The 13,293-nt window shown below is 36.4% G+C and overlaps 2 protein-coding genes across 4 annotated transcripts; one reads left to right on the forward strand and one right to left on the reverse strand.

Moving 5' to 3' along the window:
• Positions 1-4,361: 4,361 nt before the first annotated feature.
• On the forward strand, positions 4,362-9,077 carry LOC110420382 (Basic-leucine zipper (bZIP) transcription factor family protein). Of its 3 annotated transcripts, none has more exons than XM_021433664.2 (8): positions 4,362-4,706; positions 5,456-5,614; positions 5,692-5,769; positions 5,867-6,061; positions 6,130-6,207; positions 7,276-7,341; positions 7,536-7,634; positions 7,736-9,077. In XM_021433664.2, the coding sequence occupies exons 1-8, from the start codon at positions 4,413-4,415 to the stop codon at positions 8,576-8,578; spliced, it is 1,812 nt and encodes a 603-aa protein (XP_021289339.1). In that variant the 5' UTR covers positions 4,362-4,412; the 3' UTR covers positions 8,579-9,077. The 3 variants fall into 3 exon arrangements, with proteins under 3 accessions (XP_021289339.1, XP_021289341.1, XP_021289340.1); XM_021433666.2 differs by having other exon boundaries at positions 7,569-7,634; XM_021433665.2 differs by having other exon boundaries at positions 5,459-5,614.
• A 275-nt stretch (positions 9,078-9,352) lies between these two features.
• On the reverse strand, positions 9,353-12,807 carry LOC110420601 (Subtilisin-like serine endopeptidase family protein). The gene is made up of 11 exons (XM_021433979.1): positions 12,703-12,807; positions 12,504-12,598; positions 12,303-12,400; positions 12,065-12,211; positions 11,853-11,958; positions 11,073-11,583; positions 10,867-10,970; positions 10,557-10,781; positions 10,291-10,399; positions 10,003-10,216; positions 9,353-9,888 (listed from the first exon to the last, which is right to left on the reverse strand). The coding sequence occupies exons 1-11, from the start codon at positions 12,805-12,807 to the stop codon at positions 9,353-9,355; spliced, it is 2,250 nt and encodes a 749-aa protein (XP_021289654.1).
• Between the last annotated feature and the right edge of the window lie 486 nt (positions 12,808-13,293).

The following is a 13,293-nucleotide window of genomic DNA, read 5'->3' on the forward strand; positions in this document are numbered from 1 at the left end:
CGTAGGAGACCATTCTTAGGAACAGCTTGAGCTCTAATTAATGTGAAAAAACTTAGCTTACTTTAAGGGTTGAAGATCAATAAGTAACATTTAGTATTTTAAGAGCTTTAAAATTTTCCAATGAACATGATGAATGTTTTTCCATTAATGTGGTGGATGACATAACTAATAATGTGTTTATAGAGAATCATCATGATCCACTAGAAACTTCTTTGAATTCTTCATGTGATATTATATATGAAAACGTTCTTGAATATGCTAACCATCTTGATGCCCCATCACGTCTCTCAAACTCTCAATTTGAGTCTTTGGAATTATCAATTACAACTTCATCAATTAAACCTTCCATTGAAGAACCTTTTTCACTTTAGCTCAAACAATTGTTTAATCATTTAAGCTATGTTTTTTTGGGAAATTCTTCTACATTACCAGTAATTATTTCTTCTTCTCTTTTTAATAAATAGGAAAATAAACTCCTTCTAGTTTTAAGAGACTGCTAAAAAGCAATTGGGTGGACCATTGCAAACATCAAAGGAATTAGTCCATCAATTTGCATGCATAAAATTCTTTTGGAAGAAAATCACAAAGCAACCATTGAGCATTAACGAAGGCTAAATTTGAACTTGAAAAAGGTAGTAAAGAAAAAATTATCAAGTGGCTAGATGTAGGTGTTATCTATCTTATTTTTGATAGTTCATGGGTATGTTCAGTCCAATGTGTCCCTAAGAAAGGAGGTATGACTGTAGTTTCTAACAAAAATAATGAGCTCATTCCTACTAGAACTGTGATTGGATAGAGAGTATGTATGGACTATAGAAAATTGAACAAACCCACTAGAAAAGATCACTTTCCACTACCTTTTCTTGATCAAATGCTTGATAGACAAGTAGGCAAAGATTTTCATTGCTTTTTAGATGGTTATACTGTTCATAATCAAATTGCCATTGCACCTAAAGAGCAAGAAAGAACCACCTTTACTTGTCTTTATGGAACTTTTGCTTTTCGTAGATTGCTTTTTGGACTTTGTAATGCTTTAGCCACTTTTAGAGATATAGATGGTAATTTTTTCTAATATGGTTGAAAAGTTTATGGAAGTATTTATGGATGATTTTTTTGTTTTCGGGAATAATTTTGATGATTGTTTATTTAATCTTGCTAGAGTATTTAAGAGATGTGAAGAAACTAATTTAGTTTTAAATTGGAAAACATGTCACTTTATGATACAAGAAGGCATAGTCTTAGGCAATCGAGTCTCTAGTAAAGGTTTAGAAATAGACAAAGTCAAAATTGAAACGCTTGAAAAACTTTCACTTTCGACCTTGGTTAAGGGTATTTGTAGTTTTTTAAGACATGTTGGATTTTATAGGAGATTCATTAGAGATTTTTTTAAAATTTCTAAACCACTTTGTAATTTGTTAGAAAAGGATATTCCTTTTAATTTTGTGATGCTTGCCACGATGCCTTTGTTGAATTGAAGAAAAGATTAATTTTTGCTCCTACTTTCATTGTTTTTGATTGGAATCTTCGCTTTGAACTAATGTGTGATGCTAGTGATTGTGTAGTTAGCGCATCCTTGGGCCAACAAAAAGCGAAGAGTTTGCATCTCATTTATTATGCTAGCAAAACATTGAATGAGGCTCACACAAATTACACCATAACTGAAAATGAGTTGCTTGCAATTGTTTTTGCTTTTGATAAATTTCGAGGAGGAGCTAGTGTGTATGGGCCTAATTTGGTTCCTTAGTGCCTTGTAAGCGTAATTGGAAAAGATGAAGAAAAAGGCCCAACGAGGTCTCATGTATGTGGATGTCTTAGTGAATGATAAGAAGATGAAACCATGCTTAACACAGGGGCCTTCAATACTTTCATCACTCCAGGTGAGGCAAAGAAATATGGTCTCAAGGTAGAGAAAGACTTTGGGTAGATGAAAGCAGTCAACTCTAAGGTTTAGTCATTTTGAGAGCTCTAAAGATGTCATTTTGAGGGGAAGGTGAACATGAATATGGCCATGATCAATGAGTTTGATTTTGTTTTGGGTTTGGACTTTATGACTAAAATAGCATTGGAATGGACTTTGAGAAAGACAGAGAGGTTTAATTGATTAACACAAGATTTTAATTGATTAAAACAACATTGGAATGCACATTGAGACAAACAAAAGGATTTTAATTGATTAATGTAAGGTTAATCGATTAAAATGGTACTAGAGGACATTGCAGTAGATTTTAATCAATTAACCATATGGTTTAATTAATTAAAATTCAAACAAAAAGTACCTAAGTGCCAAAAATTGAAGATTCAAATTTCAAGTAACTTTTGAAAGGTGCTAAGTGAAGAAGTTTGAACCCAAGGGATTTTAATAGATCACAATTCTGTTTAATCTATCAAGAAGAAGCAAAGAGCTTTTAACTGATCAAAGACAAGTTTAACTGATTAACTTGAAGCAATTGGGACAAATGGAATAGTTCTAATCGGTTAAAATCAATTTTAATCAATTAACTTGAAGAAGTAGGAAGATAGATATAAAGATTTTAATCGGTTAAAATCTATTTTAATCGATTAAAAGCCTAGACAGACTTGAATTTCAAGCTGTTATAATACAAAAAAAAAAGGCAAACCAACTTCAAACTATGTCCAACAGTCTGATTTCACTTTTCATGAATAAAATGGGGTTCAAATTGTTATAAATGCATGAGTGAAGCTTTTAAGAGTTTGAGCTAAGAAGAGCCAAAAACTTCTCTTTTCAAGTGTATTCCACTCCTATTCTTTGAGAAATTCTTTAAGCTGAAACTTGTACACTTTAGATTAGCTAGGTGATCAATTGTACTTCATCTTAGTCTTGTTTCTTGTTTACTTATAGTGTGCGGAGCATTCTAAGAGGTAGACTAAGCTTAGCAAAGTTGATGGTTTGTTGTAAGAGTTTGGAGTTTAGGCTAGAAGTTCATCTTATAAAAGCTTGATGAAAGTTGTTAATTTCACTGATTTTTAATGAAGTAGGTGAAAATCTTAGATTATAAAGATTAAAGTAGTAGATATAGGTCAAGGGGACTAAATCACTATAAATATTGTGTTTTATCTACTTTTCTTCACCATCTCTTTACTTGGTGCTATTTAACCTCAAAAAGTTTTAAGCTTTCCATATCAAATCTGTTAAAAAGGTTTTTAAACTCAAAGAATTACCTTCAAAACTTTTTTAAGTGCTATTTACCCCCCATTTAGCACTCCTTTTAGGACCAACATTATGGAGCAACTACATAGGTTATTTGATTTAGAAATCTCATTAAAGAGTTATCAATCATTGACTTTATTTCTAGATATGTACAGTTGTATTGTAATAATGTTGCAATAGTTATGTACACTAATGACAATAGAGGTATCACAAGGACGAAACATATAAAGATAATAAAATATTTAACAGTTAAAAAATTTGTGAAAAAAGAATGACATTTAAGTTGAGTATATTCAGGTTGATGATATGAAAACTGTTAAAACGAATGACATTTAAAATATTTTATGTTATTTTAGCTCATAAATTTTTTTAATAATTTTTTTTAAAAATTTTGAATATAGATAATATAATCTAAGTGAGAGACCAAATTAACTTATTAGATTATAAGGAGGAGCAAGATTCTAGCATTACCTATTGGAGAGTTATAAATTGAGCAGGAAAAGGATCCTAGCATATTAAATCCCAATAATTAATTTGACTAGTATTGTTTGCATCAAATCATATATAAAAAATTATATATATATTTTTAAATATAACTATGATGAATTTTGAATTAGAACCTTATATTGAATTGAATATCAATCATTTAAAAGGAAAAACAGACAATTCCAACTTGTACAGCAAAAGGTTATCAAATAATGCCAGCTAGGACCAAAGCGGACACAGCTGTGACCACTCAGGCCCTTTTTTACAGTTTTACTACGTATAACAATAATCTCTGCTGCAATCCCCTAAAAACAGTACAAGAAAGTTAAAAACAAATAATAAAAATTAAAAAAAAAAAGATAATAGAGAAAGAGTAAATCCTCAAAGTCAATCTCCTGGCCTTCCGTTTTCCACGTAATCCCTCAACAACTTAAAAACACGTCGACTTCCAATGGAACTGAAAGAGGGACAAATGACAAAATCCCACGTGCTCTTCCCGCACCTTATCCACGTGTCCGATGCCAATCTCTGCTCCATGTTCCCCTTCCCTCGCACGTGCCGGATCCCCACACACTAGCCTCCTGTCCATCTACGTGGCCAAATATTGATACGTGGCAGTCTCAGACGCATCCTCAGGGCGCCGCAGGGACTTGTAAGAAACCTTTCTTTCCTTTCAAAGAAGTTAACAGTGTTCAGTTCTGTTCATCTCTTTTGGATTTTTTTTTTTATTTTTTGAATTTCGTTTTCTTGCTTCGGGATGGATTTGGAGAGAGGTTTAGCTTCGAGTTCGTCGGCGTCGACACCTGGAGAGGCGGCGGAGGGTGCGGAGGAGGTGACGGCTGATCGGATGGAGATGGAGGCGGCGGAGATATTGGCCGCCTTGGCGCATTCGAAGAAGCGGGATGCTGTTGCCGTCGCCGTGGAATTTTCCGCCAAATGGGGATGCAAAGGGAAGCGAGTGAGCAGGCGAGTCAGTAGTAGTGAGTCACCGCCTTCTGAAATCGGTTTGAACCCGGTTGACCCGGTTCAATCAAGTTCGGATCTCGCTGAGGTTGGTTTTAACCGGTGAATCACTCTAATGTTGTCCTCATTTTCGATTTAATTATTTTTTCCATTTGAAGAAAAAACAATTCTACATTTTTTTCGTTTCAGTGGCTTTTACTGTGTCGGTCCGAAATTAGAAATCCAAATTATTTTTTTGAAAGTAATTCACATTATTGAAAATGTAGAAATAATATATGGCAAAAAGGTTCTTTTTGGGTGCTAATAAATTAATTTGAAACTTTTTTTAATTATAATGCTGAATTTAATTTAATAAAAATGAAGTTTTCGTTTTGTGAATGATGGACATGTCTATTTTGAATTCTATTGTAAAAGAAAAATTCTATTTCTGGTATTTCAGTTAAAGAGATATAACCACCCAAAATAGCTTCTTGAGTTTCTTGCAACCTGTTAAATTTTATATGATATCGATGCAAATAGGTTATGCAAGAATTTAAAGATAGTACTAACAAATTTCTTAATGTTGAAGATTTTTTCAGCATTTATTTCATTTTTCTATTTCTGGGATTTGTAGGAATTGGGGAACATGGCAAAGTTAAAAGATGCTAGATGAACTGGGGAGAAACTGATGACTACAGAAAGTTTTTTAATATTAGGAAATTTAAGAATATAAATTATAATAACTTATCTGGAAAATGTGGTCCGCTAAACTAGTTGTGTCTTAATTGAACTTGTTTAGCGATCTGTCACCAAGACACACTATTCTGTGCAGGACTTGAAAACTATTTTTGTTTGTAGCAGGATCGAGCTGCAGTAGACCAGCAGCAAAGTCAAGTGACAAGCACACCTGTAATTATTGATTCAATAGAAGCTGAGCAGGACTCTGAGTTGCTTAACGGGACTCATCCTTGTGCTGCAAGATACACATCCAAGTGTGTGGTGAAGTCGAGACAGAATGTAAATCGAGATAGATAACTTCTTTACTGTTATGCTTTATAAATGCTTCTATTTTTGACTGAAGGTTTTTTGATCAGGCTGAAAAGGAGACACTTAGGTTACATAGAATGTTCACAAATAAGGAGTCAGATTGGCAGATGATTCGTGAAAGGCAGGTCGGATGTGTTTGCTTGATTCATTACATTTTGATGTATATGTTTACGTTCCGATTTTGTTAATTTACTTAATACTGTTTGCTCATTTTAACTATAGATATTATTCAGCATAATGGGAATGCCTGAGAAAGATGTTTGGGAGGATGGGCAGCATGATCAAATGACAGGCAACGATTTACTTATAAAATCAGTCAAGGCTGAGCGGAATGCTGAATCGGTTAAATCAAGTCCTACATGTGCCACAAAATACACGTCAGGTGGTGGGGGCAGGTCAAGACAGAATTTAACTGAGGTAGAGTGACTTTTTATTTGACTTTCATGCTTTGTGATTGGTCCTTAGATTTCAAGCCTTTTCATCAGGCTGAAAAGGAAGCACGAAGATTACGTAGAATATTAGCAAACAGGGAGTCGGCAAGGCAGACGATTCGCCGAAGGCAGGTAATTGATTTATTACATGTTAAGTTGTTATGCTTGCTTTTAGATTATAAGTGACATGGTTGGTCAGTCTCCATTTGTTTTAATTGTATCTTTCTATCGCTTTGATTCTAAGGTTTTTCCTGTCTGACAAGAACTGTTTCTGGAAGATATTTTGGGTAGAGCCTTATCCGTTTCCAACTTTCTTTGCTTTTTCATCTAATTGAAAACCTTGGCTTTTGGCTACAATTATGCTGCTAGGTAACTGCAAACCATCTTTTTGTTGTACATATTTAGATTATTTTTGTCTATAATAATTGTTCTGTTAAGTCATTAAATTTGGCTCATCGTTAAACTCATAACAACATTGCTGGCAACCTCGTCCTTGTTTGCAAGTTCTACAATACACCTCTACACTCTTAGGGAGCTGCATGTGCATCAGTAAACTGTCAGTGGGATCTGGTTGAATTGTGTATGAAAAACAAGGAAATCAACTAAAGGTTGATCCATAAACCCATATGACATGGCATCTTTTTTGCATTCTCTAACACAACCTACATATAGAGGATGCCTGATTATCGTGTAGAGATAACAATTGATAGCAAACAGTTCCTAATTCTATATTGGATGCTTCAAAATGCATTAATTTCTTTTGTCGGTCAGAACATTAGATTGTGAACACTTTCTGATCTGCCTTACGTCAGTTTCAGCAAGTGATTACTTGTACAAAAAGTCAAATGGCTCCAAAATACACTTTTACTGTCCTGAGATCTTGGGATTCAGAAAATCAGACCTGAGATATTTACCTAGTACCGAACATATATGTTCAAGTCCATACTGCGTTCTGTAAAAAATTTATCTTTTATTGATGTGTGAAAGCAACATGTTGATGTCTCCGAGATTGGAAATAATATTTTGTCTTCATTGCTTGGGTCAACATGTCCTAGTTGCTATGTATTATGTATTTTTAGTAAGCAAGTCACCGGTTTTGAATATTGAACTTTCAGCATACTTTTCTGCTTTAGTTTTGATTGCTCTCCAACTGATTATTGGCTAACGACTCTTGGGCACGTATGCTGTACTTTCATTCAGGCTCTCTGTGAAAAGTTGACCCTAAAAGTCGCTGATCTAACTCGGGAGAATGAAAATTTGAAGAGGGTAAGTGGGACTTCTTCCATATAATTATCTCAATTATGCAATAAGGCCTTATAGCTATTTTACTTTTACTTGACCTTTTGAAATTAAAGAACACATCTGGTCTTCTAGTAGTTTACAAAAAATACTCAGAAGAATAGGTCATTGCTCTTTTAATTTTTGGTTGTTATTGAACTTATGTTAACATCACATGGTAGCTTATTCACTTTGATTGCATTCCTACTGAGAAGGCAAAGGAGTTGGCCCTGAAAGAGTACAAGTCTCAAGAGAGCACAAATAAGCACCTGAAGGCACAGGTAACATAACTTTTAATCTTGAATGTACTTTACCTATTTGGCAAATTACTTTTGAATCCTGAAAATATGTTACCTCTTTGGCATGCTATGTTTTTCTGCAGATGGTGAAGGCAATAAAAGCTGAGGAAGGGCAAGCTCCTAGAGAGCTTAAGTTAGCCCATCAGACTTCTGGTCCATCTAGGAACTATCCATTTTACTTTTATAACCAACATCCTTTTTCCCCTTTCTGTTGGCCTTCCATTGTTCAGTCTTCAAATCCAGTTCAAACACAATGCGGGCACCAAATTCCCATTGTTGTTCCATCAAGCGTTTCCGCACCAACTAATGGTAGGCTTGATTCTTCTCATGATCAAGAAAATCCCATTAACAATAATGGCCCCAAGTCTCCCTTATATGTAGTGCCTTACCCTTGGTTCTTTTCTCTTCCTGATCATGGGAATGAACTGCATCCTCAGCCTTCTTTTGGCCCAAAAAATAACAAAGACGAAACTTCTGCGAATAATCGATTGTGTTCTTTGAAATCTGTTGTGCATGAGGAGAAATATAATTTCTCTTTACCAACAGAAGTTGAAAAAGAGGCTTATGGCTCAATTGAAGCCAGTTCTAATAACCAGAATTGTACTTCAGTAAGGCTTCCTTCAGATGGAAGTGGTCAGTGTATAAGATACCAGATTAAAGAAGAGGTCATTCTGCCTACACCTCTATGTTCTGCAGGGGCTACATTTGTTGTTGAACAGGACAAAATGCCAGATGTCAATACTGAGGCAGCTCGAGTAAGAGCCTGTCACTTTGTAGGTGCTTTGCAAGAGGAGAATCAAGAATCAACAAATTATACGAGTAAGAAAGTACTGGATGCAGCTGCTGCAGCTGAGGCAAGAAAGAGGAGGAAAGAACTTACAAAGCTAAAGAACCTCCATGGCCGACAATGTCGGACTCACCGTTGAGCTTTAAGCAAAAATTTGGACAGTTGTTGTGATTTAAGGGAGTCCTTGAAGCTTGAACACAGCGAAGATATATGTATACAAATTTAAAAGCACGGAAGGCCTGCAAAGGGAGAAAGCCAAAATTATGATTGCATGCACGTCTCTGAGGTCCATTTTCAAGGCTAGAGGCGCTTTTTAAGGCTTTTCCATTTCCCATTTTGGGGGTAGGATACAAGGACACTGATTCATTGTCCTGTTTTTTGTTTTTTTTTAGCTTAACAGACTGAATGATCTCCCATTATTTTTTTATTTTGTTTTTGCTTAAGCGGCAGGAAATTTTAGATGGGAGATGGAACCTTTTTTTTCCCTATTTCATAGGCTTAACTTGGAAGAGGGCTGTGAAATAGTTTGCATTTGTTGCAAATGTAGCTGATGACTTGTAACTATATGCTGCAAGTTTTTCACCCTCTTGCGGACAAAAGGACATGTACGACTTTGAGATGTTGAAAATCTTTGGTTGACCTCCCGTCCTATTCAAATTATTTTCCCTCTTCAGTTTTGCACAATGATGCATAGTGTTGCTCACATCAAAACGTGCAGGACTCCTGTTGCTCTTAAAAATATTTCCAACTGTCATTGAGATTACGCTATCATTTTACTATGGGAACTGAGGCAAAGTATAGTTCTAATATACCCAGAAGGAAAAATGGGAATCGATTGGAATACTAGCTTGCTACTTGGTGAGTCAATTCTAACTATAAGCATTGAGTAACGCCAAAATCAGAAAACTGATTGTTATTTATAGACAAGAATAGGGCTCTTAACACTGTGCTCTTTGTTACTCCACTCAAGGGTAGCCGACAGGATCTCTGTCCCATTCTTCATTAAGCCGCCCTTTACCAAAACCTTGAAAGATTGCTTCTGATGCGTCTTATTGAATTTCAACGTGTTTGGGATAACTGTAATAGAAAGTCCCTTCGGAGACGTCACCTTTGCCTTGAATTCGGAGTTTCCATATGCAACATGAGTCACAGTCCTGTAAAACACTGCGAAAATCCTAGATTCTCTACTATTGAGGTGGACGTGCATGGAAGGGTAGTTGAGCCCGTCAGTGCCTCGTGCAGGTTTAAAGCTTGAGCAGTCAAATTTTTGCTTGCCACCGATGAGTAGGCCAATGGTCGTGCTATTGTACCCTTCTTTGCAAAGGAAGCTAATATAAGATCTCTCGTCAATGTCGTAGATGAGGCCAGGTTGGATAGCTCTAATTGGATTTATTTGGCCTGATCCAGAGCTTAGTTCCCCAAACTTGTCTCTGATTTTCATGGGTGTTGCTATAACAAGAAATGAAATGTTAATTGGATTGTAAATGAATATTCTGTCTGTCATTTGACAGATTTGAGAATTGAGCGTCTATCTATTCGCTCGATGTGTTTTGGAAGTTTTACCAGTAGTCATGAGAGCAGACTTGATTGCTGCTGGTGACCAGTCTGGGTGCATGGACTTGACATAGGCTGCAGCAGCTGAAGCATGAGGGCAAGCCATAGATGTCCCCGACATGAAGTTAAACGCAGAATAGCGTTTGTCACTTGGTTCTCCTGTAATTGATCTCAGGTTTGTGTAGGCAGCCAATATGTTTAGTCCTGGAGCAGCAATATCGGGCTGGCCACGGAAGGCTCGAGTTAGAAAAGAAAGAGTGAAAAAGAGCAAGGGATAGGCCGACGAGGAGATTGTACCTTGAGAATGTTACGGTTGACTAATTGGGGTCCTCTGGAAGAGAAAGAAGCCACAAAGGGAGCAATCATTTTAACAGTTCTTGACTTGTATATGACAGCTTGAGGCTTCCTGACAGTATTGAGTTCGTGTGAACACCATCTATATAAGCTTTCTCATTGTCGAGTTTATCATAATTTTATTTTCTCGTTTGTCTTAGTTGAGCTTTATATACAAGGGAATGAAAGATTTCGTAGTAAAGGGATAATGAATCTAAAAGCAGACTTACTTTGTAGAGTTAATATACCGATCAAGCTTATCCCCATCCTTGGAGCGAACCACAGTGGCTGCAGGTGTAAGAGCGAGGAAGTAATAGTCTTGTGGTGCATCAGTAGCCATTATGGTTCCTGCCCCGCCCAGCAATTGGATTGTATAGTCCTGACTCGCCTCCCCTAGGCAATACACAATCTTTCCCTTTACCCTGTCTTGGCTCAGTGTGCCGTAATCGCAAGCACTTAAATCATGTTTAAACATAATCGAATTAGAGGCTTAATGCAATTAGGAAGACAAACAATGCCAGATTGGCCAGGTCCACATACCTAATATCTCTGTAGGTGTAATTTCCAGTAAGATTGGTTGCATGAGCTCCGTTAGTGAAAGGGTACATCTTGTTTTTCATTGAAAATGTGTTGATTCCGTTACCCTATATTGAGCGGCGTAGGAAATCATATTTAGTATGGTTATTATGCAAATGGCCAGTCGTTGCAAGCAGAAATTCACATAACAAAAAGAATTGAAAACGTACAGAAGTTGTTGTGCCATCGCCGAGCTTAATTTTTGACGTAAATTGCCTATCTATGCTGCTAGCAGCCACGGTCATGATCCACGGTGCAACATTTTGAACGGTTGCGAGCATAGGCCCGTCGTTCCCTCCAGCACACGATGTCAAAATCCCTTTTCTCATCGCATGGAAAGCACCTATAGCAATTGGATCATGGAAAAATTCCTTGGAAGGGCCGCCTATTGAAATGGATATCATGTCCACTCCATCGTGGATGGCATCATCATATGCAGCCAGTAAATCCATGTCACTGCATCCGCCACTCCAGCAAACTTTGTACATGGCTATACGTGCAGATGGCACGCCACCACGAGCAGTTCCTTTGGCTATTCCATACAAGCTGGAGTCCTTTACAGGTATGCCAGCAGCAGTGGAGGCAGTATGGGTGCCATGGCCGTCGGTGTCAACAGGAGTCGGATCCTCCGTTATAGGATAAGTGTTGTCCAGTTGATAGTACCTTGCACCAATGACTTTGCTGCCCACGTTAGAAAAGGTTAAACATCAAAATCCGATGCTGAAAGTTGTTCAGGATAGCTCATACAAATTCCAGGAAAACCAATTTTAATATAGTTGAAATTCCTAAATAAAAAGAAACTTTTCCTTGTCCAATGCTCCTAAATCTTTCATCAAATATGGTTCAACAATTTACAAGAAGATAGCAATTTTTTTCATAGTTTCTCAATTTTTTTATCCCATTTGATGTCATCAAATTCTCATTTGTCTGTTTTAAGTTGCAGAAATTACTTGTTGCAACCAGTGAAGTTGGCTCCTTTGTCACATTTACCCTTCCATTTTGCTGGTGGAGGTCCATAGCCTTTATCATTAAAACTGGGGGATTTCGGCCAAATACCTATAACCAACATCAAACAGTTTGTTTATTAAAGGGAAAAAGATAAGTGCGATCTAATTGGTGGAAGAACTTCCCATTTGGACGATGCCAAAACATGTTCTTTTACCAGTGTCCAATACACCAACTATGATATTGCTTTCTGCAATGGCGTTCCTTTTCTTTAACTTTTCATGCATTCCCAGAAAATCCCATGATCTTGTTGTAAGAAGTTTGCGCCTTGTGTTTTCAAATACTGATATAACACCATCTACACCTGTAAAAAGCAAATGTGAACTGCAAAGGCTGAAGTGGGAATGACAGAACCATTACAAATGAAAATTTCTTCTTTGAAATTTCTTATAGACCTGATAGTCTCTTTGCTTCATCTGGCAAAAGCCTTGCAGCAAACGCATTGATGCTCTTTCCATAGCTATATATTTTGGATTCTCTGGCTATATTCTCACTACAAGAAAAATATTGGTAAATATCATTTAGAACAGTCTGATCAATGGGATTATTTATTAGTAAAAAACATTTTTCAAAAAGAAAAGAATGAATAATATTACTCTCCAACTGCCTTCAAAAGCAGATTATGATGTGTATCCATGACGGAAATCCTGGCTTCATGATGTGGCGCTTCTCCCATGTACACAATATATGGCTGTTGTTATACATAAAACAAACTCAATCATTATAAAGAAAAATGATGAATGGTTGTTTGGGTCATGAAAACAGGTTTAGTTCCTATAAGACAGCAAGAGGTACCTTTCTTTCATTCTCAGTTGATCCTTGGACTAAGGTAGCAGCAAGACATAACCAACAGGCAAATGACAGAAGATTGTGCATCATTTTTACTGCAATATTTTGCATTTTCTATCTAAGGAAGAACACAAAAAATTCAACGTGAAAAGAGTGGCAGTTTACGCTATAAATAGAGGAGCAAAATAATGAGAGAGCTTCACTAGTACCAGTGCCATTTCCACGCATGCAAGGCCGCAAAGTGTGGTGAGTGATGAGAGTCAAATTTTGACCAAAGAGCGATATTCATGATCCATTGAATGATAGCTAGGAAGAATATGTTCTGTTTGAAGCGAGGTTTTATTGGCTTTTATTTGGGATCTGTATTACTAGATTTATTCCAAAACATGATGGTAAGAATTTCAAAGAGGACACTTTAATTGCTCGTCCTTGCACCCCCCCAACCCCAAGGACGCAATTCCATGGCTAATTTCCTAAAATTCTTTTATTTTTGGCCTATATTGTAATTTAATTTTACAAATGCTTATAATCTCCTCCTCCAAAGGTTAAATATAAATTTTTATATTTATATATATTTTTGTTAAGTTAGAGAACTTA

Source organism: Theobroma umbraticum, unplaced genomic scaffold, assembly GCF_002168275.2.
Source record: "Theobroma umbraticum cultivar Fairchild unplaced genomic scaffold, ASM216827v3 scaffold_86.0, whole genome shotgun sequence".
NCBI lineage: Eukaryota > Viridiplantae > Streptophyta > Magnoliopsida > Malvales > Malvaceae > Theobroma > Theobroma umbraticum.